The following is a 27,947-nucleotide window of genomic DNA, read 5'->3' as shown; positions in this document are numbered from 1 at the left end:
GTCTTATTGGTCACCAAAAAATAGTAGATTGTTAACAAAGGGTTGAGGCACTCATCTGCCGATCGCATCTGCTCTGCTGTCCGAGACGGAAATGGTGCCTTTCACCCGAGTTAAACACTACTTTTCATATCGAATGCGAGGAAACCAAACAAGACAAGGCAATTTTGCTTAATCAGTAATTAAAGTACCTAATAGACCTACAGCCATGATTTTTTTCCTTAGGACTTACTTGTAATCGGAGACTCAAAATGTGTTTTGCGTTCAAAGTGTTTTGCTGGTTATAAATAAAACAAATAAATTACAAAATAATAATTTATTTTACTTTTCACATTGTACAATATCGTATTTTAAAAATATTTATAAAACTTAACTAAAACATACATTTTACCATAAACGTCGCCGGATACGAGCAGAGTCCGAGAGACCACTACGTTAATTCACTATGACTAGTAATTACCGTAACTTACCACTGTAGGAAGACATCTGACAGCAACGCAACACCAACTAGAATCGCATAAAAAAGTTATTTAATCAACTGATATGAGTCTTGAAACGTACAAACAAATGATAAGCGAAGTATTGAATTTAAACATGAAAATGAATGCCAAGGTAAAACCATTGCGAACAACGCTTAACGATTTCAATTATTTTTATTTGATAAATATGGTTAACAGTCCAGTGACGTCAATGCCATGCATATTAATCAAATAACATCGTCTTTAGCTCGTTATTTGGCGGCGAACACAGTTATAATATAAATTCAGCAGTTTATTAAATTAAAACTAAATATGAGATTGACTCCTGCGACTATTTGGAAATATTTGCGTCATAAACTCTTGTATATTTTCTAGCATCGTAATAGTTGGAAAAAATTCAATCAAGCTTTATTTTTTTATATATGTCAATTATTTGACTGACGGCAACGATGAAAATATTATATAGGTATATTTGTTATAACACAGCCAACTCATTGCAAACAATTTTACAATAAAATAATGCACCAATGCCTGTATACTGCCACTAAATATAAATGTAAGTATTCAATTGTATGTTAAAAGTAGATAACTAAATCATATTTCGTAACCTTTGCATAAAACACCTTTCCCATCTATTACGATTGCACAAAATAAGTATACGGACTGCAAATAGTCCCACATTAATAATATTTTATAACTTGTGCGTTAGCAATTTGAAACATAATAAATCCAAGATACATAATACATATATGTCATATACTTTACACATTGTCTGTAGAGTCCAGTACAGCAGAAGGTATCAACAAATGGCTGTGTAAATGTATGTAAAGTATGGCAGTGTGTGGCGGCAATGAGTGTGTGTAAAGTGTCATTGTTCCTGTATTTTTGGGTGTAGATATTTGCAATCAGCGTCTTTGCAAATGCCTCCGATCTCGAAACGGCAGAGCACGGCGTTCGGGTCCCAGCTGAAAAGTGTTTGCGTTAATAAAAACATCAGAGTGGGATTTTGACTGGTGAATTGCATACTTACATCGCACGCGTCCAGCGATGTGTACGCATCCATCCACTCATTTATATCGGAAGCGGTAATTGAAACATGCACATTTTCTTGTTCTATTATGTATACACCTAATGGGGACCAAAAACAATGTTATTAAGCGTTCAGAGTAGACATTCCTATTTGTTCCACACAAAAGTAATGTGATAACAAAATTTACATATTTTTTTCAAATAGTAAACCAAGAATTGTGTTACTAAACTTTCAGCGTTAGTTTGACAGTCTGTCAGATGTTTATCAGAATAGTCACGTAACAAACAACAAAATTGCACAGACTTCTGGATTGTGTAGGCAATGTTTTAGTTAGGTTCTTCTCGGGACATGTACGCGAAAGGAATAAATGTCGGAATAAATAGAACACATAGGAATCACTTTAGATTAAGTTATTTAATTCTTGTAGACGAAACTAGAAGTTTTGGCCACAACGAACATGGTACAAATGCAACATCATACATTTGCAGGTATATGATACTAAACGTACTAATGTTGAAGATAAAAAGAACCTTAAATTAAAAAACAAAATATAAAATGATAAATCTAATGATGACCAAAAAATGCCCGGACTATAACTCACGATATAATTTCTCCTAATCTTCAACAGTAGCACCAATATAATAATATCGTTATAATCAGAAATGGAAATTACCTTGTTTTTCTTGAAAACAATTTTTTTTTTGTTAGGTAAGTTTTACAATAGGACATGCATCAATCTAAACGACTTACTTTGAAGATCCTAATGCTTGGAGCGGTGACGTGTAATCATCATCTTTCAGTTTATTTTTACTTCCCCAGTTATTATCAGTCTGCTCTTTTCCATCTTTCTTGCCTCTGTCAACGAGTTCTACATTGGCATCAATACTTCCATCATTTATTCTAGATTCTACATTGGTTTCTATAAATGTACTTTTAACTGGGTTTTTAGGCAATTTTACAGTCTTTCTATTATTAGTAACATCTATCTGAACTGATAATCTAGGGTTTGTTTCTTCCATTCTATCATTGACCACGCTCACTTTAACTGACTGTAGGTTACTAAGTGTTGTGGGATTGTATAATTGTACAGTTTTTACTTCCTCAACTGGGGCATTTTCTTTCTGTGGTCTCTTCGCGGTTGTTGGTAGTTTTTGTGGGCCACGAACTATTGGTGCTAGATTACCGTTTGGTATGGAATGTTTGGAAGTAGCTGAGCTGTGAAACACAGTTTTAAAAAGTTAAAAGTCGTACTAAACGAAAACCAAAAAAAGAACAAATTTTCTGTGGCAACAATAAAAATGTGGTTTTATGCAAAAGTACAAATACCTGTTTATCAGCAACTGATGTTGAGTTCTGATTTTAGACAACTTAATCTGGGCAACTTTCTGCTGCCTTTTATTTAAAGTTATAGCAGTTGCTATATTTCGAAGTTCAGTTGATACCATTTTATACTTGTGCGATAATTTGGTTGCCTCGTCTTTCAGTTTAAGTACTTTAGCTGACTCTTCTGCTATAGTTTTTCTGTAAATATAAATGTTAACTAAAAACCGATGACGTAAAAAAATCTAAATATAAAAAATCACAAGTACCTTGACAAAGCTATTTGCTCTTCTAATTCGTTATTTGTAAGCTGTTCTCTGGTGCCAAAATTACTAGGTTTTAAGGTTTCCATTGGCTTTGTTGTTGCTTTATTTACATTTATCGATGATTGCCTCGCGTTTTTAATCTTTTCCAACTCTGCTATTCTTTTCACTAAATTTTTGTACTCAATTTGTTCCGATTTCGGCAAATGGTTTACAGTCTGAAATTTTAACAATGTTATTAACAATTTAATATCGAAATTAAACTATCGTGAGAAATATTTGAAGATTATAAACTGAAATAGATGTCATGTACCTATTAAAGAAAAAGTGACGAAGCCCTCCAGTGGTGAAGGCCGGATTCGAACCGTCTTTAGCAATCCGGGCTAACGCCTTGAACCCCTAGGCCTCCCCGCCACGGCGGAACCGGTCCCAAGTTCTCGACTATATGCCATCTTACTAAGACTAGGCGTGTTTGACTAACTCTAAGGGCGAGCAGTATGCGCTACCGACTACTTAAACACAAATCAAAATATTTAATAAAATAGTTTGATTTGTTCCCAAAGGTGTATATTTCAAAATATTTAGATCAGTACGAACATGATCCGAAACATGTCGCCAAAAGCGATAAAAAAAAATAGTGAGTGAAACCGTACCGATCTAAATATTTTGGAATTTTATATCGATTATGGTATTATTAAAGATAAAGCTCCTAAGGGAATCCGAACAGTAATTCAAGCATTTCAAGATCTAAGGCAAAAAGCATTTCAAAATCAGAAAACTGGAATGATCGCTGCCGTGGCAGGGTGGCTCAGGATTCTCAGGAGTTACACCGTGAGCCGCAAATGCTAATGGAAGACGCTGGTTCGATCCCACTCTAGGCCACAGAAGTTTATGGACACTTAATCCTTCCTAACACTAAAATTGACGGATTCTCACCTTTGGGACGAATTTTTCGTTAGTTTTTGGCACGGGCGGTACTACAGGCTGTTGGACAACATCAGGAAGAACACTCTTTTCTACCTCCATACGCGTAGATTTCAAGAACATGTCAAGTTTTTGCTGGAAATCGGCTTGTTCTGACAATTTCACATGCATCTTTGTTAAATTTTTAGTTGCTTCATGTTCGCCCTCCGAATCAGAATTTCCGATACTAATTATAAATCTTTTCTCCTCTGGTATATTATTGGCCTGTTTTTCAGTCTCACTATCTTTTTTTGGTAATTTACTATCTGTGATACCGTTCATAACATTAGGATGAACAAGATTAGGCAAGTTTTTACTTAAGGAAGTTAATAATTTGGCACGTAAAAGATCCTCGTCCTCCTCAAATTCATCCTCCTTAGAACTCATTAATTCCGTTATTCCAATATGTTTATTACTTTCTGCCACATCTCCTTTTTCATGTTCTATATTTGTAGGTTTTAAAGATTCAATAAGAGAATCTTTACTTTTCTCATCTCCGTCAGAAACAATATCCATATCAACCGATTCTATATCAGTATTATTATCTGACAACATTTGGTTCATATATTCAATCTGATCTTTCATAAGTTCATCATCCAAATTCAAGGACTGGGACAGTCGCTTCTTTAGCTTTTGTTTTTGTTTCCTTTCAAAAGCTTTTTTCAATAAAGCAGACTTTAGACAAATCAACCGAAGTTCAGCCGTATCACTATCTTCATCTCCTGACAACAGCAAAGCATCTTTTTCGTCAATAACATCGCTTTGCTGTGTATTTTGTTTCTCCAATTCAATTTTTTGACTGTTCGTTTTGACAGCCTTCGTTTTCAGAGCGTGTTCTCTTAGTATTTCTAAATCTTCGTCTGAATCTCTGGTATTTTGAGTTTCGTTGATAATCACATTTTTCACATTAGCAGTAGTCTCTTGGGCTAAATCCACGGTGGAATGGTTTTCTGACGCTACACCTATAACACTACCGTTATTTTCAGTGCTTGATCGTACACTTATAGCGCTGACACTATTTCCATTATCTTTAGTATCTACATCAGAACATAAGTCTACAGATTCATACACTTGTTCATTTATAGAATCTTTAACCCCATATGAAGCGTCTGCGCTAATTACCTTTTCTAAAGAAATCTCGTTATTAATGGAGACTAGATGAGTTTCAGTTTGTAAATTCGGAAAGAATCTATCAGGCTCAGGGTTTTGTGACCCACAGAGCATTTTTTCCAGCCTTGCTTTCAGAGTTGATTTGTCAACATTACCCTTATTGACAGCTGCAGCTAACTTTCGTCTTTTATTTCTATACTCATCATCAGATTCATCGCTTGATTCAGATAAAAATGTTGCTCTTTTCTTAGTTTTGTTAGATTTCCTTCTGTGTACCCGTTTTGATAAATTGTTATCAGGTAGTGGGTCTTTTCTTCGTTTAGGTTTGGGATATGATTTTAAATGTTTTTGTTCCCTGATATCTTTAGAAATTATATACGGTTCTTCCAATTCTGTGGCAGATATCTCAGAGAGATCACATAAAAATGCATCATTGTCCTGTCTTTTTTTACCTAAAAGTTATATTAAAGAATCTCAGTGCAAAGTGAGGTAGTGCATGCAAATTAATTATAAGTAAACATAATCTAATCATATTGTTATCTAAAATTCTAAATATTTTAAAATGCGAAGGTAATTTTATTAACTAAACAATATTAGATTGCTTTTGCGTATTCAAAGTAAAGGAACTTGGCTATTTAACATATTTAGCTGAAAGCGTAAGGACAGGGCAACTAACAATTATTAATATAAGACACACACACAATTATTGTTATGATATTAATAACCATGATTAGTTGACAAGAACTAAACAAAATATATGTAACATATTTTTTCTAGAAGCTACCACAGTGTTTGAAATGATACAACTCAACAAATAAAATACTTTTGAATTATTTCAACACACTCTGAAATAGGTAAGCCAAAAGACTATCTGGGTCGTTTTTTATTTTGCTGTCATTTTTTCAGATTTTGATAAAATTTGATGGATACATAGTTCCTTATTCTGTACAACATAAGCGCAATTTCACCGTGTCCTACAAAATCTTCCACTGAGTTACGAAAAACGTATGGAATTTTTCGTAACTCAATGGGAATTTTCATACATTGTTTTTGTCCAAATTTGGATTACGTGTTTATTCCGACCAGAATAAGGAGCTTTTCAAACCTACCAATTATTATCAAAATCTGACAAAAAAATAAAAACCGGCCAAGTGCGAGTCGGACTCGCGCACCGAGGGTTCCGTAACAATGTATTTTTTATGTCAAACGTGAGTGAAAGGTAAATTGCGGTTTACGATTTATGACGTATTAAAAAAAATACTACTTACTAGATCTCGTTCAAACCAATTTTCGGTGGAAGTTTGCATGGTAATATACATCATATATTTTATTTAGTTTTATCATTCTCTTATTTTAGAAGTTACAGGGGGGGAGGGAGGGGACACACATTTTACCACTTTGGAAGTGTCTCTCGCGCAAACTATTCAGTTTAGAAAAAAATGATATTTGAAACATCAATATCATTTTTGAAGACCTATCCATAGATACACCACACGTATGGGTTTGACGAAAAAAATTTTTTTGGAGTTCAGTTCTAAGTATGGGGAACCCCCAAAATGTATTGTTTTTTTTTTCTATTTTTGTGTGAAAATCTTAATGCGGTTTACAGAATACATCTACTTACAAAGGTTTAACAGTCTAGTTCTTATAGTTTCGGAAAAAAGTGGCTGTGACATACGGACGGACAGACAGACAGACAGACATGACGAATCTATAAGGATTCCGTTTTTTGCCATTTGGCTACGGAACCCTAAAAATGGCCCCTCCGGGCCGATTCTTTTCTCCGTCAGATTTCTATAAAAATTGGTAGATAGATAGAGTATGCTATTCTTTACAATATAAACGCAATTGTACTGACTGACGAAAAGAGAATAGCCATAGAATGTATTGGTCTCCTTGTATTCCACAACTACTCTTTCCGCACAGACTCTATAATGGATGTTTCACCTAAACACTATCTGCAAAGTAAAGTATTCATTTACAATACTTGGATAAGAGTTTAGAGAATATTTATATTTGTATTTTGTATTGTTAATTGCAATGTATTTACATTCCATGAGCCATATGATAAACATATTCAGTAATGGCTGTTACTTTAAGAGTTTACTCGTAAGTAAAATAACATACATACATATAATCACGCCTATTTCCCGGGGGTAGGCAGAGACCACGGATTTCCACTTGCTACGATCCTGACATACCTCTTTCGCTTCCTTCACATTCATAACATTCCTCATACACGCTCGCCGGTTTAGGGTGCTCTTGACCTGGCCTTTCTTCAGGATTTCCCCGATCTGATCAGAGAAAGTCCGCCGAGGTCTGCCCCTTCCAACTCCCGTTTCTACCTCTCCCTTATACACTCTCTTTGTTAGCCTTCTTTCACTCATTCTTTCGTAAGTAAAATAAAAACATTATTAATAGCTCTACCACTTATCACACACAGTTGGTAAAGAAGTTGTGCGGTGATTTTCAAGTAGAAGGTAGCTGAGGTTTGGGACTAAACTAGTTACAAGTTATTTGAACTTACTTAACATAATACAAATCAGCTTTATGTAGCCAAGCCTTTAATCAGTATGTAGCTGACCATGACTTCTTACCAAATCGCCTCAGTTAAACAGAAAACCTCTAGAACAGCCATTCTCAAAGTGTGCTCCGCGGACCCCTAGGGCTCCGCAAAGCCTCTACTGGGGCTCCGCGAGAGTACTAAGAAAAAAACAGCTCTTCTTTAGGCATATCTGGTTCACAGTAATGAACGAATTTTTTTAATTTGGAGCTCCGTCAAATATTTCGCTTTCCAAAAGGGTTCCGTCGCCAAAACAGTTTGAAAACCGCTGCTCTAGAAAGGTGTTTTGTAATACACAGGAAATTTGCAAGATAATTAAAACCGATCAAAGGTAGTGTTTTAATTTAAAACAAGTTGCGAGTTACCTATTCGCTGTAAAATATTCGCTATATACTGTAAAACTTTGTATGATACAATACAAAGTTTTACAGTATATATGTGCAAATTACCGCACTAAAGTTGCACCATAATGTACTGTAAAGTCTGTGACCCTTGAGGTATATTTCCAATTTAGGTATGACAGTAAGAGTAAATAATGTAACAAATAAGTTGAAAGTTCCTATTTGTAGTGCATATTGACACAGAATAAGTAATAGTACTACCATACAGAAAGGACCCTTCCTACAAACCCGAAGTTTGACAGCGATTCAGGGTCGAATAATGCTGTCCTTTTCTAATGTATGGAACTAACCCTTGCCAAGGCTCGGAACCGGTTTTTTCTTCATATAAAAATACCGAGATTATTACGTTCCATTTCGTTTTTTGGTTTATTATTTCATTTTTAATGGGACAATCTAATAATACGAAGTTGTTACTTAAATACATGATACAGTCCTACGTAAAGAGCATCATAGAATTATAAATATTGGGCTATTTCGGGGTTTTGAAAAAAGACGGTTATTTAGGGTTGTCAAAATTCAATTCATTATCTTATCTGTGGTTGTGCATGCAAAGGGACGTCAAGTTGTGCCAACCCTAATAATTGCCCGGAGCAATGCTGAACCGAACGGATCAGTGTTAGCCCGAAAGGAGGAGTGTCTCCCCACTGATATTGGTTAACAAACATAACTGGTATGTAATCAACGAATCACTTGCACTTTCACTAATGTGTTCAGTACACACAAGTGGCAAGTACATACTGTGCTTCTATAAACTGAGCATCAAAAGGAGTAAACCTCTACAGTTTATGTTTTTAAAAAGTTACTTACCAGGCCCTGTGACGTTCGTACGCTTCGCATTCTTACGTTCAAGGACATTATTATATTTCTCAAGCATATGCAACCTCTGTCGAAGCAGAAACTCTTCCTCCGAGGATATGTCCGAAAGCTCATCTAATTCGTCCACTATCTCTCCTTCCTCCCTCTCAGAGTCCGCCTGGACTGAATTCTGCACACAAGCCATTCTTGCACGCTGGACAAAAATGCAAAATGTTAATTACTAACGTTACCTCGAGTAACTTTCACTTATGGCAAGTAAATTACGACTCAATATTTATAGCCACATTGTAAATGTATCTTTAGTTTGCTTTTGAACAATATAAACTACGCAAAACCATTTTTACATTAAACAATTACATGTACACGGAGATTGGAAATCTTATAGCTCGTATAGTACAAAATGACAATGAGATGAGTTCAGTTCAGTTTTGACATTGAAATGAATTTAATAAATGTCACTTGAAGTTGACAACATAAAACTGTCATAGACAAGGCTTGAACCGCAAATAAACCATGTACACACGGGCCTGGAAAACAGAGTCCTGTCACACTTACGTACGAATTTACAAGTGCGACAAAGAGGCAACTCGTCGAACGTGGTTCGCGGTAGTCCTCAGAGGGCCTACAGCGGAAAACGAAGATCGCCATTTCGTTATCTGCCTCTCTATCGCTCTTGTCGATTGAAAAAATAGAGAGGTAGATAAAGAAATTCAGAATTCGTTTCATTTTTACGAGCTTTTATATAGTTGGTCAAGTAAATCTTGTCAGTAAATAAGAACAGAAAAAACTACACTCATCCCCTTCTTCTGGGCGCCAGCACCAGTGCAAGACAAAGACAGTATGACTCTCTCTGTCTACGCCCGAAATGAGACAGTCCCTTGACAAACTATATTTCACTAATTATTCTAGATCTAAAAAAAATTTTGTCGTTTAAATGTTCTAAGTTATAGTTGATCCTAATGGGTATTTCAGAGTATACATTCAATCGTCCAGCAAAACTTTGTCCATTTACACTATTTCAAGTTTACGGTAGGTAAACAAACCTTTTACTTTGTCAGAAAACTTTTTCTCCATCCTGTTTGGTCGTCTAGACTAGGGTGACCTGTGTAAAAATCTATCTGTCTCTTACGTCAAACATGACTGACATTGACACCACAGAATTGACACTTATTTATTTACGTTTCTCGGGGGCGTTCTCACTCTATTCCAAACTCGGGAAAACTTATTAAAAACCGTTTTAAAATATGAAAATCTGAGTATGTTACACAATAAAAGAACCACTATTTAGGTATAGAAACAGTGATTTATTTATACATCAAGATGGAGGAAAAAGATTACAAGTTTGCAGCATGCACGTATTTCGCCAAGAATCACCCGGGCGAGACGTGCGGCAGTAATGGTTTGCCGTTGACGCCGAGTTCTATAACTATATTGGGGTGGGCGCAGCGACTGCTTACTATAGAGCATCCTAATTTGTGCACGTACCTTGATGTTATACGAGGGAAACATGGTAAGTACAATCAATAAGTCATCAGCCTAAATATTGTTATTATTATGTGTGAATGCACAGGCAGCTTTTAAGCTGATACGTGCACATCAATGTCCACTTGTGTTTTGTAGTCTTCGAAAGTGTTCATCGAGTTTTTTAAAAGAGTTTATCGAGGGTGCACTGATCACTGACTCGGGCATACTGCATACATCCTAAATGAATATTAAGTATAGGACAATTTTACACAGATCGACCTAGTCCCAAAGCTCAGTAAGACTTGTGTTGTGGGTACTAGACACCAATATAATTATATAATTGTCTTGGGCTAGGAGGCCATCCTGTGGGTAAAGATAGACCTCTGCCCATGCTGCCCAATCTCGACCTACTGGGAGAAATTGCCCTGCAAAGTACTGAAAAGTGACTAGTAACGTAGTAGTGAAAAGTAACTTCTATAGAGAGTTTTGTTCAAGCAAATTCTTCTTCTCAGCATATTTGCATCCACTGCTGAACATATGCCTCTTTCATGGATTTCAGGTTGGCCCTGCCATCTTTCTAATGTCGTCCGACCATCTAGCTCGTGGTTTTCCGTCCCTTCGCCTTCCCAGTCGAGGTCTCCAGAACAGTACTCGCTGGCCCCATCGATCGTCCTCCCTGCGACAGATATGGCCGGCCCATTCCCACTTTAGTTGTGCAATTCTCTTGGTGATGTTGGTCACTTTCGTGCATTGGCGAATGTCCTCATTCCAAATCTCCTGTCTCACAGGGATTATTTACTATTTATTTAAGCCTTTATTTTTCCTTAAATAGTTTTACATAGTAAAAGTTTTCTTATATAATTGTTTTTCATTTTACTATATTTAGGACCCCTGTCGGGTATAGTAGTAGTAAGTAGTAATCATTTAATCCAGATAACATTGATCCATAATTAAAACATACAAAACATTTGCAATAAAAATAAAAAATAAATATGATTAAGTATAAAAGATAGATCCATTAAAATTAAATTGACTAAGCATTTGATAATTGAATGATAAAATATAAAAGATCTTGACAATTAATTGAAATATAGGCCTCCTCCATATCTTTCCACCTTTCTCGGTCTTTTGCCTAGATGAGCCAATTTTCTCCAGCTGTGGTTATGATATTCTTGTTATGGGTTTACCCACCTTCCTTTTGCCATGGGCTCCTGGCCACTTTGTGACTTTGTTGGTCCATCTGTCATCTGTCAATCTTCCTATGTGGTCGGCCCATCTCCATTTCTGTTTCAGCACAATCTCGAGTGCATATATGATGTTTGTTTTGGATTGTATGTACTTGCTATTAATCTTGTCCTTTAGTTTTATACTGAGAATGCTCCTTTTAAACTATTTAGTTTTGAAGTTATGTAAGAAAATAGGCACCATACCATTTGTACCCCATATCTCCAAAACTGCTGGGTCAAAAATTTTGGAAAAGAACAGAAAATAGTTCTTTACCGATTGCAGAAAAACCTATAAGTCTGCAATCAAGTGGACTTAAAAAAACATAAAAAATTTGTGATATACGGAAGGGGCGCAAGTTTGACTCTCACGGCTGGATTTTATCTCGTCTGTTTCAGAGAGGATCATTGTGGTAACCGAAGTAATAGGCAAATCCCTCAGTGAATACAAATCAAGGTTCACACACAATGAAATAAAAAACATCGCCTACCAAGTGGCCGCAGCCCTTGCATACTTACATGAGCAGGATATAATGCATCGGACATTATCTGATGATAATATTCTAGTGGACAGCGAGGGGAGAGTCAAGCTGTTTAATTATGGCATGTATTATATGACTGGAGAGGGGGAGGAAGTGTTATTCCCACTTGGGTAAGTAGCCATGTCACAGAATAACTAGGAGTACTACTACTACCGTGACACGACTATCGACTATCGTGCGAGCCGAGCGGCAGCCCACTGCCATACGCCTGCCCGGGAGGCGCGCCGGTCGAATGTACCTAAACTGCGTAGTGACACCCCCCTGGCCATGTTGTTTTTATTTTTAAATAAAAAAAAATATTTTCTGCCACAGTCTGTGTATTAAGTTTTTACCCCCTAATTTAGTTTAAGGTAAAAAAAATGTACGGGGATTGAATGTTTCCGAAATAAAATGGAAATTTCTTATATTTCTGCTTCAAAAAAATTCCGAGAGCTTTTCCAACTTTTTGGAAACTCCGCGTCTTGCAAATCTGTAGTTTCAACTAATATAGTTTTTTGCTTAATACACAGCTTCATAGATGTAGGCATACCAAGGTGTCTTAGACATGCCGAGGCATTCTTAGCATTTCTGGACACCTTAGTATGCCTGAGAACGCCTGAGAGATCTCTGGGCATCCCAAAGCACATGGCAATGGGAATAAGTGGTAGCTCTTCCATACTAATTTAGTATTAGAGTGCTTGTGTGTGGAACCTCAATTGTCTTATGTGATCCATCCAGTACACATAGTTTATATATCTTCCAGTGTCCCAAGATACTTGAGTCCAGAAACGATCCTAGACGGCGGAGGCCCGGCCGCAGACGTGTGGACCTTCGGGATCATACTCCTAGAGCTATGTCTGGGCAAATTGTGGACCAATCTGAAGCCCGGACCGATTTTGAGGAGAATACTTACTTTAGTTCACTCTGGGAGCCCGGCTGAGAGGATCGCTAGAGAAAATGACTTGTATGATGCTTATAAGGTGGGTTTATCACTAATAGAGGCAGCAACCTGTAAAATGCTAGGTCCGTGGAGGAGCTGGGCTGGTTAGAAGTTGTTTTTTACTCAAAATAGGCACAACGATTTTTCGATTTGCGGAAAATGCCCAGTTTACGATTTTTTTAAATGACAGAATATCCCATACCAATTTTATAAACGTGATAGTAACTCTCTCTGCTGTCTGTCTGCCTGTTTGTCTGTCTATCTATCTATCTGTCTGTCTGTGACAAGCTGGGAGTTCGGTTGAAATCACAGACTTTGATGCAGTCTTCAATTCAACAGTTAAATACCTTATAAGAAACCACACCACTTTCGGCATAGCAAAATTCATCTGAATTAGTTCAGCTGATTAATCGTGAAGAGGTAACAGACAGACTATCGCATTTCTAATATTAGTGAGATGACGTAAGAAGACATGGGACGATGGAAGAATGATTTTTAGTCTTTTTACTAAAATTTAGCTTTTACTACTACGAGTATAATTCAAGCTAGACTTCAAAGCGACCTAGATCTATCTAACTGATATCCAAATACTTAGTTGACGGAACTGTATGTTACGTGTTAGCTTTTCTTTCGTTTGCATTTTTGTACTACACACAATATAAACAATATGTTCAAAGTGCATATATATATTGATGTCTAATCAGCAGTAGGTTTTTTAGTTTTTGACAAACATTACAAAGCATTTTTGTTACCATTAGGTACTCGTAATGACAAAATGGCTTATACAGACAAGGTTTACTTTTAATTTAAGGTTCCGTATCAAAAAGGTAAGGAACCCTCTGGTGCGACTCTGTCCGTCTGTCAAACCGCTAAATATCTTGAGAACTACTTAAGCTAGTGATTTGAAATTTAGAACAGTTATGAGCAAGGCTAATCTGAACGCATTGAAAGCGTTATTTTGGTTTTACCATGAAAAATGCCCCATATGATGGGTAAAATTTAAAAGTCTAGTTACATAAAAAATATAAAGGAAAATATAAAAAAAAAACTATTTTTGTTACAGCAAATACCAGAAGATCTCCGAATGATCATCGAGAAATGTCTAAAAATCCTGCCAAGCGACCGCGCCACCTTTCCCGAGATAGTCAACGACCTCCATATGGACGTGCAATTGCCCGTTCAAAGTAAACCCCCCCGCGGACTGATGGGGTGCAAGCTACAGTATTTGTATCATTGGTGGCAGCTGGCCGGAGGGGATGTGCAGGCCAAGTTGAAGAAGAATGGGCTGATTAAGAATAGTCCGCCTATATTATCTATGCCTTCGTAAGTACTACTTATTGTTACACCTGCACTTGCCCATACCTGCAAAACTTAAGAAAAATCTGTCCGGGATAACGGTAGACAAATTCATACCTACATTAACCAAATTTATATTTAAAATAACTTCAGCCGCGAGTTCGTATGCGTAAAATGATGATGTTTGGTAAAAAACTATCGTATGTCCTTTCTCGGCTCTTAAACTATATCGATACAAAATTTCATCTTAATCGGTTCAGCGGTTTAAGTGTGAAGAGGTAACAGATAGGCAGAGTTACATTCGCGTTTATAATACTAGTAGGGATTAAATAATGATACTGTGATACAGTGATATTTTGATGTAAATTCGTTTTAAAAGTGACCCAGCAGACATCACCTCGCACAACAAAGTAACAAATTGTTTTTAACTTTGTGCATAAAAACCTTAATGCTGTTAACTGTCCAAACTGTCAGTTAACAATGTTTTCGTCCGTGTACTCATTGACGAGATGATGTCTCCTGGGTTACCCTTAAAATGTAGTATAATATTCATAATTTACATTTTCAGAGCAATCCTCCTCGACGGTTGCACAGTAGGTGGCAAAGTCGGCGCGCTCTTCGACCGCCGAATAGCCAAATATAGCCTAGAACTACTAAAGGCTAGGTTATCCCACGTTCCAATACACGACTACTATCCCCTGATGCATGAGAGGAGAAAGGAATTTGATGCTGTTGCTTTACCGAGAATTATAAGAGAAAGAGATACGGAATACCAGTTTTATAGGCTCCTGTGGTTCCAGAGGCTAATGCATGTAAGTGTACCCATACTACATGACCCATTTTTTTTTAACTTTTTACCCCCCTCCCTACCCTCGTTAACCGCCCGTAGGATATGCTCCCTCCCTAGTTTTCACGTAGCAATTCATAAATATGTTTTTAAATTATCTTTTGCAAACAGAAAGTGAAAAAAATGCGCCACTGTTCCCATCGTGACTTTAAAAAGCGCTGCGCCATATTTGAATATAGCTATTTAGCTATAGAGGATATTGACCACGTGATGAAAACGGTTTTCAGAAAATCTAACTCATCCAGTCCATTCACAAGCTAAGTGTTTAAAATCTGGCTTTTTTTGTTTCATTTTACAGGGCTTCCCCTACACAACATCATACATCCGGGCAGAAGCGGAAGTGGACATTCCACCGCTAATACGCGGACAAGTCTGGGCTGCCTTATTGGGCGTTGTCGGCGACATAGAAGATCGTTATGAAAGAATCGACAAAGAGACACCCACGCCTACTGATAGACAGGTAAGGATTATTTCATATTCTCTTGGGCATCCAAATAAATATAGTAATGTATTTTTGTATTGTATTTAAAATCATATTTTTTTAAGTAGATCCAGGAATCAAACAGCAGCGAATTCAGCAAATAAATTGTAGTTCTATAAATTGTTGTACCCTGGATCACGATTGAAGTATCTGTCTTTGTAAAACAAAATGTTGGTTGTCTTATGTCGCACTGTTTTGAGAAACAGTGTAAATAATTTTATTATATATTACCAGGGTGACTCATGTAAATTACTAAAAACCTACTTCACATCCTAATGAAAATATATTTGAAACATTTCAAAAATACTTTTTAATTATTAATATGTAACGAACTAATTATATTTCATCGCTTCATTCTCGATATAATGTTTTAACAGGTAGTCCCTTAAACCTACAGGCAACTAGCACGCTTTTAGAGTACTTCATTTGATTCAAAATCGGTATTAGTAGTTCCGGCGGCCGCCACCCGTTGGTGGGGCGCAGCCGTAGACTCCATTCCTTATTCGTGCACGGCAACGAGCGCACGCGCTAAAATCATGCCTAAGCGTACTATCGACGAACGAATTAGTGAATATCACAAAAAAATAGAACAGTTACAACGAAAGAGAAATAAAGAACCATCTTATAAACGGATTCGTGTAATTCAGTCCTCATCTGACGAGGACAATGAACAAGGTAAACTAGTGTTTTTTAGTTTGTTTTAGTAGTTATTTCATCAAGAAATATCATAATCTAGTCTCTAAAGAGTAATCTATAAAACATTTACGTACGAGATTAATGCTGAGTTTTGTCTACCCTCAGATTTTTTATAAAGTAAATAATTTATTTTAATGCACGGTGTCAGCTGCGAGCTACCGCTGCGTTGTTTTAATGATTTAAGTCGGGATTGACTGCGAGTCAATTGCGACAACGTGATTAACTGCGAGTTAACCACGAGGCACTTGCCAAATATAACATGGTATCCATGCAAAACAATAAGTTATAATAATTATTTACGTTGTCTTGTCTGCGAGACATGTACAACCGGGTTTTTCATAACTCACCTACCTTCTTTTCAGTCTCCAAATAAAATTTACATTTTTATTCTATTTTAGATACAAATATCGTTGTCCAGCGTCCTCTAACGGACCGAATTAATCGAGAAGGCAGCGTGACTGAACCTTTTCAACCTGAGGGGCACCAGTGCTCTCAACCATTACCAATGCATGACCTCGAGGCGGATTCTCGCCAAAACACTGAAGGACATGAGATAGCCGAGCCGGAGGTGGAGCAAAGTGCTCCTATGCCCGATGAAACCGCACAAGCATCCGCGGAGACACCGGTAGAACCGAACCTACTTATGGCTTTGGGCGAGTCCACAGACGATATACCTGAATTTGGTAAACCAATACATGACAGTTTAGCTAGTCTGTGGTTACCTTTACTAAAAAAGGGTCTGCCCAAAGAAAACAAAGAAAAACTTTTAAAAAGTTATTTAGTACCCGAAAATTGCAAGCTTCTGCAGTCTCCAAAACTTAACGCAGAGATCTCTGCTGCAGTATCTGAAATAGTCAGAGGGCGCGATAAAAAACTGTCTGGTTTTCAACAACAGCTTGGCGCAGGCATTACTGCACTCAATAAGGGTATGGAGATCCTACTAAATTGCGACAATAAAGCCCAGGCTTTGACTCATTTCAGTGACAGCTGTCGAATTTTGACAGATCTCCACTGCGCTTCGACCAAGGATAGAATAAAATTGCTAACCCCTAGCCTGGAAAAGAACATCCTACATGTAATCCAAGATTCCGAAAGAGACGATACTCTTTTTGGTAACGTTCTGTCAGAAAAAATCAAGGCAAGCAAAGCCATTCAAAGACAAGGTCAACAGCATACCAACCCTCTACTTCCGGATTTCGTCAGTCGACGGCAAACCGCTATTTCCCGCCGGGAAACTGGAGGGGTCCACCTCGCTACTCCTACCCGAACAGCAGAGGTGGACGAGGCAGCCAGACGAGGATGGCAACGCCCAGGAGGTCGTACAATTACAGCACAACTCCACCGGCAGCGAAACCTGTCCCTCAGACCAGGCCTCGTGCTCCAACTCAACAGTAAACCAGGTACACTCTGGTAGAATAAGTTCATTTTACGTTTGCTGGCTAAATATAACTCAAAATAATGAAGTTTTAACTTGGATTCGGGAGGGATATAAAATTCCTTTCTCTAAAAACGTTGAACAGCCTCCGGTAAGCCATCCCGCTTACTCTTTTGATGAAAGTCGTGACATGTCACATGCAATTAATAAATTACTAGAGTTAGGTGCCATTTCACAATGTAATGCATCAAGTAACCAGTTCGTTTCTAAAATATTCTTGACGCCTAAACCTAATGGAGAGAAACGATTTATTTTGAATCTCAAATCGCTTAATAAATTTGTTCCTAAAATTCACTTTAAGATGGAAGACCATCGAACCGCATCCAAGTTAATACCTCAGAATAGTTATTTAGCCAACATTGATTTAAAAGAAGCTTATCTTTTAATACCTATTCATGTATCTGATCGAAAATATTTACGTTTTCAATTTCAAGCTTATGGCTCTAAAGAAATTTTAACATATGAGTTTAATGCCTTGCCTTATGGCTTATCGTTAGCGCCGTGGGTTTTGACTAAAGTAATGAAAGAAGTAATAACTTACCTAAGATCCAGTGGTCTAAAATCCGTCATGTATTTAGATGACATCCTTTGCATAGGTGATGACTATGCTGAATGTAATAAAAACGTAAAGGAGACTGTCAACCTACTTCAATGTTTAGGTTTCGTTATTAACTTTAGTAAAAGCTCACTGGAACCCAAGCAAAGTTGCAAGTTTTTGGGATTCAATTTCGATACTCGAAACATGTCTATGTCTTTACCGAGTGATAAAAGTAATAAAATTGCTCAGTTAGTTAACAAATTTATGAAATTGCCACGTTGTAGTATTCGCGAATTTGCTCAATTGATCGGTGTACTTGTCGCGGCTTGCCCTGCTATTAAGTATGGATGGCTGTACACAAAAATTTTAGAACGCCAGAAATTCCTGTTTCTGCAAAGGCATAATGATAATTTTGAAGCCAAAATATCATTACCCGATATCATTCGTGCCGACTTAGATTGGTGGGCTAAGAATATTGCCACCGCTAATAATCCTATGAGGACAGATAACTTCAAATACGAAATTTTTACAAACGCCTCTAGGTCGGGCTGGGGCGTTGTATGTGGCAATAAGAAAGCAAACGGGACGTGGAAAACCGTTGAGATGGAACACCATATAAACTATTTAGAATTGCTCGCGGTATTTTTAGGCCTGAAAAGCCTTGCTTCAGACATAACCAACTGTGCAATATTATTACGAATCGACAATACGACCGCTATTAGTTATATTAACCGTATGGGAGGTATACAATTCCCACATTTAAATGACTTATCAAGATCAATTTGGCAATGGTGCGAGGAGCGCCATATTTGGTTATATGCGTCATACGTGAATACCAAACTTAACCGCGCAGATGAGGAGTCTAGGAAAATCAACCCAGACACAGAGTGGGAACTGTCCGCCCAAGCTTTTGATACCATTATTAAAAAATTAGGACACCCAAATATCGATTTGTTCGCTTCGCGGGCTAACGCGAAATGTGATGCATTTGTCTCATGGAGACAAGAGCCAGATGCCATGGCGGTAGACGCGTTTACGCTTAACTGGAGCTCTAACTTCTTTTATGCATTCCCACCGTTTGTGCTAATACTAAAATGCTTACGAAAGATTGTTGACGATAAAGCTGATGGAATACTTGTATTCCCCTATTGGCCTTCGCAGGCATGGTTCCCTTTCCTGACAAAACTTGTAAAGTCAGAAATCATAATGTTCGCTCCAAATAAACAACTGTTAAAATCACATTTCAGGGACCACCACCCCCTGCATGCCAGCCTTACCCTGGGTGCCGCGAGGCTTTGCGGGCGGCGTTCGTCAAGCGGGGAACCCCACTCGAGGCAGTGCCTTTAATGTTAGCCTCATTGGCTCAGAATACTTTAAGTCAATATGGCGTAACCATAAAACTTTGGTGGGAATATTGCACTTCTAAAAATATTGACGTCTATCATCTGGCAATACCCGAGGTACTTTCGTTTTTAACGGAACTATTTAATAAGGGTTGTTCGTATGGTTCATTAAATAGCCACCGTTCGGCGCTATCCTTGCTGCTTGGCAGCGAGATAGGTACTGATAACTGTGTGAAAAGACTTTTAAAAGGGGCATTTAAATTAAAGCCCATGACACCAAAATATAAATCCACCTGGGATCCTCAGGTTGTACTAAATCACGTTTCGTCTTGGTATCCCAACTCCGATATACCCCTCGAAAAAATCACTAAAAAATTAGTTACTCTGTTAGCACTCTGTACAGCTCACAGAGTGTAAACCCTATCCCTCATAAAACTAGAACATATTACTGAAATTTCAGATGGAATAAAAATTGGCATAGTTGACATACTTAAAACTTCCGCTGTAGGCCGAGAACAACCCATATTAAATTTGCCATTTTTCCGAGAAAAATTAAGTATCTGCCCAGCTACGACCCTTAAGGATTATATTTTCGTCACGAAAAATTTAAGGGTTGGTAGCACGGGAACCCTTTTCCTGACATATAAGCGACCTCACAAGGCCGCCAGCAGTCAAACCCTAAGTAGGTGGATCAAACAAGTATTGCATGAAAGTGGCGTCGATGTCAATGTGTTTGGTGCCCACAGTACTCGCCACTCTGCTACTTCAACGGCTTTTGCGGCTGGAATCAGCCTAGATACGATCAGAAAGGCGGCTGGCTGGACCAGCACCTCTAAAACCTTTGCCAAATTCTATAACCGACCAATAATCAATTGTAATGATGATTATGATTTCGCTAGATCGATCTTTTTCCCAGAAACCAATGTCAGTGACAATGAAGATTCCTAGATGTTAACTGTAGTGCATAACTGCATATAATATAATTTTGTGATTATTAGGCATGTTAACTAAGTATAAAACAATAAAAATAAAAACAATGAATAATAAAAACAGCTTTTATTTTCTCACAAAACTTTCAACTCTAAACATCTACCTGTTAAAACATTATATCGAGAATGAAGCGATGAAATATAATAGATGATTAAACGAACTTTCCTAAAGTGAAGTTCGATCACTATTATATGAGTCGCTTCATTCGAAGATATAAATATAATCACCCACCCATCCCTAGGTGACCCAAAAATGAAAGTTTTGTTCGTGACTCTAAAAAATGAAGTCTACGGCTGCGCCCCACCAACGGGTGGCGGCCGCCGGAACTACTAATACCGATTTTGAATCAAATGAAGTACTCTAAAAGCGTGCTAGTTGCCTGTAGGTTTAAGGGACTACCTGTTAAAACATTATATCTTCGAATGAAGCGACTCATATAATAGTGATCGAACTTCACTTTAGGAAAGTTCGTTTAATCATCTATAAATATCTAAAAAATTTGGCTCCTCTACACTATCGGCGATGATAGACGACTGGCGGGCACGATAGTGTAGAGGGCATACTCGGCAGTGCCCGCCAGTCATCGTCTATTATTGCCAATGATCGCCTGCAACCCGTGAGTTGTCGGTTTTTTGGGCACGCATCAAAGGGAATCGCCGGATGGTTGCGTTGTACAGGCGATCACGTGGATACTTGCACGATGATCTTGCCGATGATAGACGATGATACTACCAAAGATCATCGCCGATAGTGTAGAGGAGGCATAACGTGCGCGGCGCGTCATCGTAAACCTTGTTGGGTCATCCACATATTTGGCCAACGTGGCCAATTTAAGGGACGCATTTATGCGTTAGAGGGAGCAAGTGATATTGCTATCTCGTTCCACCGCATAGCTGCGTCCCTTAGATTGGCCTACGTTGGCCGAATATGTGGACTCGGCATGTCGGAATACACGAAGATTGATATTGGGCTGTAGCCGCGCGCGTCAGCTGACGTATTTGGCGGTCAAAGGAGAAATAGACTAAACGAGAGTTGTTCCAGGTATTGTTGTTAAAGCCTTAGCGATATCTCCTGGGTCACTAATAAAAAGTATGCAAAATTAATAACGGCATAAAACTTTGAATGTGAATTCTCTCTCTCTGTGGTCGCTCCCTCATGACTGAGGATCGTGGTCATCAGTGGATGTGGATGCTCCACACCTGGTTCTTTTAATCTGCCTCCATCGGTGCCTGTCCATCGCGTCTCTGACGACCGAGCAAAAGCTGGTTGAGGATGGGGCCCCTTTTACTTGATCGCTCCATCTAGTTGGAGACCGTCCCCGGCCTCGTGTGTCGAATGTGAATTAGTAGCCTCGCAAATCTCGCAATGCCCAAACTTTAAGGTTTAACCTTTCGTTTGTTAATTTCCACAGATAGACGTTGACATCCCTCGCTGCCATCAATACTGTTGGCTTCTCTGCGGCGCCGCGGGTCACAGGGGCCTAAAGAGATTGCTAAAGGCATGGCTGCTGACTAACCCACAATACGTTTACTGGCAAGGACTGGACTCCTTAACTGCACCGTTCCTTTACCTCAACTTTAATAATGAAGGTTATTACTTAATCTCAACTTTACTTCAAAAATCGTAACGTATGACATAACTTAATTTTAGGATAGGATAGGATATTCGAGTTGATCTAATGATAGTAATGATCTATGTTATAATTGACTTAAGTATCGTTGTCAATTACCAATCACTTAATTATTCCTTATTATTGAAATAATGCCCCTATTACAAATATTTCTAACTTAATACTCATTTCGTATTGTTTCAGCCCGTGCCTTCGCTTGTCTCTCAGCGTTCGTGCCACGTTTTCTACATAAGTTCTTCCTAAAGGTATTTCAAGTAAAACTATGATAAATATTGTTATAGCAAAACATGACATTATTGAAATTTGATTTAACCGGAAATAGACTAAACGAGAGTTGTTCCAGGTATTGTTGTTAAAACCTTAGCGATGTCGCCTGGGTCACTAATAAAAAGTATGAAAAATTAATAACGGCATAGAACTTTGAATGTGAATTAGTAGCCTCGCAATGCCCAAACTTTAAGGTCCAGTAAAATACGACCAAAATTTTTTTTACAAGGTTCTATTTAACTTGCTAAATTATATTCACTTCCAATTATTTGATAACATGTGTAAGATGGGTGACAATGCAATATGCTGTTACATCGAGCTGATATGATGATGAACACAGGAGGTGGCCATAGGGACTCTGTGATAACAACGCAACCTAATTGTTTGGGTTTGTTAGAATTGTTTAGATGAGTATTAGTTGCCTGTTGAAAGAAAATTATGTACAGTCAGCGATAAAATTTTGCATCAAAAATGAAATTTATGACAAAAAAACTTATTATAATTAGATATTCTAAAAGGCCAAACCATACCCGTTGGCAATAAACCATGATTGCTTTTCGAAAAAAGAAATAAATCTATTTATTTAACGCCACAATATATTACATAACGAAGAAAAAGACGTGAATACATAAAAAAAAATATTGAACGCCAGAATAGGATACCCCACTCAGCATAAAGTCGCGGCCATCCGTGGCGCTGCTTTTCAGTGGAGACCTGACTTAAAACTATAAGTTTGCGGCGACACAATGAGGGCTATCGTTTTTTTGCTCACCAGTTGGCGCCTCTGTTGATGGTGGTCCAAAAGACTAAAGAACAGCTGTCAGTCATTGAAGTGACAAGTGACATTTGACACTTCGAACTATGGAAAAGACCACCATCTACACTAGCGCCCCTAGCGGCGAATTCATACGCGTTAGCCCTCATTAAACAAAAGCAGACATAAAAAAGTAACAAAAAATTGAATATTTTGACGAGCATGAAATAATTATTTTTAATCTTTAATTTTCAGGACAACAGCGCCGTAATAAAAGAGTATCTAGCCAAATTCTGGCAGATGGTCGCTTTCCATGAACCGGAATTGGTCACACACCTCTTCGAGATCGGGTTCGAGCCGAATCTGTTCGCTATACCGTGGTTTCTCACTATGTTCTCGCGTGAGTTACAGACAGGCCTTGTGGCCTCAATCGAATATTTAATCTTATACCTTTAAACCAGCAATTCTTGTCTATATGTATATATATATCTGTGACAGACAGCGGAGTCTTAGTAATAGGGTCCCGTTTTTACCCTTTGGGTACGGAACCCTAAAAAGTCCTCACTCATAAAAAATTCTTACAGATGTGTTCCCCCTCCACAAGATTCTGCACTTGTGGGATGCTTTTCTCGTGGAGGGTCCCGCATTACCCATATTCATGGGCGTGGGGATCCTCAGGCAGTTACGAGACACGCTCCTAGAGTCAGGGTTCAATGAATGTATACTGCTGTTCTCTGATCTGCCGGAGATCGATATTGGCGAATGTGTTAAGGTAATTATAGTGCTAGCTAAACCTGCACCAACCTTATAAGAGACAGAGTGCCACCATAAACGTAATGCTATTTCATATCATATCATCATATCATTTATTCTATTGTAATCATGTTCATTTGTACATTCTGGTCTTACGTTTGGTCAAGTAGGTACATGATACCCTGTTAGGGTGTACAATATAGGATTTCAAACTACTTATACCTACTTTTAATTTCGAGACATAAATAAACTTTTAAATAAAATTAAATGTCAAAAGAAATAAATAATAATAGGATAAAAACGAATTCATGCATTAAAGATATTTACATAATCATTAAATAAATCATAGTCATACTAAAATGAAATTTAACAATAAATTATTAATAGCTATCTTAAAATTCATAAACAATCACTTTTCGTTATCCAGACTTTCATTATTAAAGAATTCATCCATTGAGTAGCATTAAATTTTTTCTAATAACATTTCCTTCCTGTTTCTTAAATAATTTATCGTTAACTTCTAGATTAAGAAAACCAAGCACTTTATTCATTACACGCACACATCGACAGTAAGGGCCGTTTCTTACCATAGCTAATTTGGAGGGTGGCAATAATAGTTGGAGACCGACAGGTTTGCGATTTGGTCTTGACAGTTTTTTATCTGTTTTCATCACACTTGCTCGTAAAAGGTGTTATAATACGTAGGCGATGCGGTCCGTAAATCCTACATTTCGACCTACGGCTGTAATGTAGTACATACACTCAGAAAAACTATACTAATACATTTTTATATACAGGTGTGCTAAGCTAATAGTTGTTCTGACTGTACGTACGAAATTAGGCAGAAGTTTTATTCAAGGAATTTATTTTTAGGAGTCCATCGAGATGTGCCGCAGCTCGCCTCGGAGTATAACATACAGACGATTTACGAATGACGCCGAAGTTAAAGATCCAATGGTGAGTTAGATTATTTTGCTAACTGAGAGTAGGGTTGCCTACGAGTAGATACGTCAGGATTTCCATTGACATGTCAGGTATTTTGGTCTTTTGTCAGGATTGCGGGTGGCGAGTGTCAGGGTTTTTTAGAACCCTTATCTACTAGAAGCTAGGTAACTAATAGTTTGGAGTAGGGCATAGGAAAGGGAAGCGATGGTGATGGCGAAACATTCTTGGCAAAAACTAGTGCTTAAAAGTCCCCGGCAAGTTCGGCCGAATTTCACCTTCCCATCAAAACGGACTTTCGTTCTCATTTTAAAACGCCGGGTTGAATTGTAATGAAACTTTGCACATACAATGACATGAGGTATATCTATGCCTGTAATTAGGTTATATAGCTCCGGCTTATAAAACAAACGAAATAGAGCAAAAGCAAGTTTTGTATGAAAAACTTAAATTAGCTGTATTTTTTAACTATGGTATCTCAAGCTACATCAACTAATTACAGGCATAGATATACCTTATCCTATTGTAAAGTACAAAGTTTCAAAACAATCTAACTAGTCGTTTTAAAATGAGAGCGTACGTTTGTATGGAGAATCGACCTTGCCGGGGACTTAATAAAGTTAAAAGATTTTAACAAACTTCATGATACGAAGGTGATTTTTGGAGTAATGGATTTTAGGGTGAAGTCCGGACTTTTGCCAGGATATTCAATTTTTTTATATGGCCACCCTAACTGCGAGAAAATACGATTATACTGAAAGACTATAAAATTATTTGAAACTTTTTTTGCAGGATTCAGTAGAAATATCCATGGATTTATTGTGCGCCGAATGTTGTCCGCGTATCAGTCTGTCTGACTTCTTCTCCCTGATATGCCAAGACAAGTGCTGTGTTATCGACATAAGGTCTAATTTGCTGTGAGTATTCTATTATTTATAATCATTAGAAGCCTGTATAAAATCTGTTGATTTCCTTTTTTTTACCATGTTATAATCTACAACATTTTTTGGATGGATACTAAAATTGTTTAGATCACGCTTTTCATAAGTGACCCAGGAGACAACCAGGGTAAAAAATAAAAATAAATGAATACAACTTTTTATACCCGAACTATGCCCATAGACTATTACGGTGACTGTGTACCATTAGGCGGGCCTTGTTTGCCACCGTCGTGGTATAAAAAATGTCCATCTTGGTTAGCGTGCATTAATTCACAACAGTGTTAGTTTCAATTTTATTTAAACCATTTTCAATACGGACAGTTGCTATACTTTTATTTCCTTCGATTTGAAAACATAGGATATTTAACCATATTTTCTACAATGTTGATTTAAAATGAAATTGCAATTTTTCTTGTTTTCTTCTGCTTGTTGCTGTACCTGTGTTAAAGCACTGTTTCTAACAATCCATTTTTTTTATTTTAGCTACGAAAAGAGCTGCATAGAAGGCAGCATTAACATACCGTACAGCGGAGTTCATCTCGGACAACATGAGTTGCAGTCACTCGGACCAAACAACCACAAGATTTTAACTGAGGCGATTAAGTTGAAGAAAACTGTGGTCGTGGCGTCGGCGGAGGATGAGACCGCTCAGTTGGTTAGTAACTGAGTACCTATCTTATAAGATTGTATCAAATGAACGTTATTAAATATTTATCATTCAAACTATCAGCCAACATGAGCAAATAACTCAAAATCGGCAAAAATTGACATAGATTACTTTCATCTTAGAAATTATACCCTACGGAGTAGTACGGAGGTCAAATAGAGGTGGTAGGTTGCATGGGAACGCAAATAAAGTGAGTGAATAACGCGTTACGATGTTTTACCTAAGTTTGCTTCTTTTCAAATCGTAGGTACTTACTTAAAATGTGACCCAAGAGACATCATCATGGCACGGCCAATATTATGGATCCGAAAATGCAATTTTTTTTTAATGTATTTCTAAATTTAGTGTATCTTTATTATTTAATATGTTAAATTGTTTATTGTATTTTAAAGGGTAAAGGGTAAAAATATCTCTAAGTAAATGTTTGTTCACAGTTCAGCTCGTACCTGGTGAAGTGTCACGTGCCCCGCGTATGTGTGCTGCACGGCGGTACACACGCGCTACACATACACGTACCATCTCTATTCACCGTGCCCAGGAACGACCGGAAATAGAACTTATTCAGCAGGGATATAGTTGATTTTCCTTCGTACAAGCGTACACGTTATCGTGCCGAAGATCGACTGCAAGTAGACCTTATTTGGCTGTATGTACAGTTGATATTTCTTTGTTTTAGCGTTACATGTGCAGGCCGTAATAACATTTACCATCGGTCTTCATATTGCTAATGAACGACAAGAAATAGACCTTCGCCCTTATTCATAAATGCGCTACAAGCCTCAATTAATTAATTTATGTTGTATCCCTTTTCTACAAATACGTAAGTCATAATGACAGATTAAGACAAACGATTATTGACTAATTAAGGTGTGTAGCGTTTATAAATAAGGGTTTTTTTTTTATTTGGCTTCTTGTGACCCAGGAGACAAGTGATAGGTGCTTTGGAAAAAAATATTTGTCATGAACACTGGAGTGGTCATAGTTGTCTCTTGGGTAACGGATAAGGCTATACAGTGCCGTCGCTTTTCAGTTTACTTACCCCAGAATAATTATTACAACTTACCCCAGAATGAGGTTACAAATAAGTATTTAAGAAATGTGTAATTTTTCGTTTAGGTTTAACTACTTGCTGAGACTGCGGTGAGATATGAACACATTGTGTCTTTTTTGTTTTTAAGGAATATATTTGTTAAGTACCTATTTTATTATGTAAATTATTTTTTATCAAGTTATTTAAACATAAGGTAAATATTCGTGAAAATTGAGATTACTAATTA

The 27,947-nt window shown here is 37.6% G+C and overlaps 3 protein-coding genes across 6 annotated transcripts; 2 read left to right on the top strand and 1 right to left on the bottom strand.

The window, feature by feature from the left end:
* Positions 1-298: 298 nt before the first annotated feature.
* Positions 299-9,340, bottom strand: LOC134741288 (uncharacterized). 4 transcript variants are annotated; one of them, XR_010127872.1, is made up of 7 exons: positions 8,934-9,340; positions 4,026-5,614; positions 3,096-3,307; positions 2,833-3,027; positions 2,257-2,721; positions 1,242-1,441; positions 299-504 (listed from the first exon to the last, which is right to left on the bottom strand). XR_010127872.1 is itself a non-coding variant. In XM_063674006.1 (7 exons), the coding sequence occupies exons 1-6, from the start codon at positions 9,124-9,126 to the stop codon at positions 1,544-1,546; spliced, it is 2,715 nt and encodes a 904-aa protein (XP_063530076.1). In that variant the 5' UTR covers positions 9,127-9,340; the 3' UTR covers positions 299-504; positions 1,507-1,543. The 4 variants fall into 4 exon arrangements, 3 of the variants coding, with proteins under 3 accessions (XP_063530076.1, XP_063530075.1, XP_063530074.1); XM_063674006.1 differs by lacking the exon at positions 1,242-1,441 and adding an exon at positions 1,507-1,604; XM_063674005.1 differs by lacking the exon at positions 299-504 and adding an exon at positions 1,507-1,604 and having other exon boundaries at positions 1,130-1,441.
* Positions 9,341-10,153: 813 nt separating this feature from the next.
* Positions 10,154-27,885, top strand: LOC134741305 (TBC domain-containing protein kinase-like protein). The gene is made up of 14 exons (XM_063674050.1): positions 10,154-10,452; positions 12,029-12,281; positions 12,914-13,130; positions 14,154-14,413; positions 14,955-15,198; positions 15,532-15,693; positions 22,128-22,305; positions 22,530-22,591; positions 23,623-23,767; positions 23,952-24,139; positions 24,994-25,077; positions 25,855-25,979; positions 26,487-26,658; positions 27,105-27,885. Exons 1-14 carry the CDS (start codon positions 10,263-10,265, stop codon positions 27,222-27,224), a joined length of 2,400 nt encoding a protein of 799 aa, XP_063530120.1. The 5' UTR covers positions 10,154-10,262; the 3' UTR covers positions 27,225-27,885.
* LOC134741287 (uncharacterized) lies at positions 16,054-20,725 on the top strand. The gene is made up of 3 exons (XM_063674003.1): positions 16,054-16,389; positions 16,809-17,810; positions 19,631-20,725. The coding sequence occupies exons 1-3, from the start codon at positions 16,251-16,253 to the stop codon at positions 19,807-19,809; spliced, it is 1,320 nt and encodes a 439-aa protein (XP_063530073.1). The 5' UTR covers positions 16,054-16,250; the 3' UTR covers positions 19,810-20,725.
* Positions 27,886-27,947: the final 62 nt, after the last annotated feature.

Source organism: Cydia strobilella, chromosome 5 (genome assembly GCF_947568885.1).
Source record: "Cydia strobilella chromosome 5, ilCydStro3.1, whole genome shotgun sequence".
NCBI classification, from domain to species: Eukaryota; Metazoa; Arthropoda; class Insecta; order Lepidoptera; family Tortricidae; genus Cydia; species Cydia strobilella.
The sequence above is the reverse complement of the archived record's forward strand: the minus strand, read 5'-3'. Positions and strand labels throughout refer to the sequence as shown.

What these genes read in the sequence shown, in the direction of transcription:
- LOC134741288 (XM_063674004.1), bottom strand. Translation starts at nt 9,126, where the DNA reads ATGGCTTGTGTGCAGAATTCAGTCCAGGCGGACTCTGAGAGGGAGGAA. An exon ending in ACGAAAAATTCGTCCCAAAG is followed by an intron (nt 3,308 to 4,025) that starts GTGAGAATCCGT and finishes TTAAAATTTCAG; the next exon opens with ACTGTAAACCATTTGCCGAA. An exon ending in CAAGCATTAGGATCTTCAAA is followed by an intron (nt 1,442 to 2,256) that starts GTAAGTCGTTTA and finishes AACACTTTTCAG; the next exon opens with CTGGGACCCGAACGCCGTGC.
- LOC134741305 (XM_063674050.1), top strand. Translation starts at nt 10,263, where the DNA reads ATGGAGGAAAAAGATTACAAGTTTGCAGCATGCACGTATTTCGCCAAG. An exon ending in TGTTATACGAGGGAAACATG is followed by an intron (nt 10,453 to 12,028) that starts GTAAGTACAATC and finishes CGTCTGTTTCAG; the next exon opens with AGAGGATCATTGTGGTAACC. An exon ending in ACTTGTATGATGCTTATAAG is followed by an intron (nt 13,131 to 14,153) that starts GTGGGTTTATCA and finishes TTTTTGTTACAG; the next exon opens with CAAATACCAGAAGATCTCCG.
- LOC134741287 (XM_063674003.1), top strand. Translation starts at nt 16,251, where the DNA reads ATGCCTAAGCGTACTATCGACGAACGAATTAGTGAATATCACAAAAAA. An exon ending in TGACGAGGACAATGAACAAG is followed by an intron (nt 16,390 to 16,808) that starts GTAAACTAGTGT and finishes ATTCTATTTTAG; the next exon opens with ATACAAATATCGTTGTCCAG. An exon ending in CCAACTCAACAGTAAACCAG is followed by an intron (nt 17,811 to 19,630) that starts GTACACTCTGGT and finishes ATCACATTTCAG; the next exon opens with GGACCACCACCCCCTGCATG.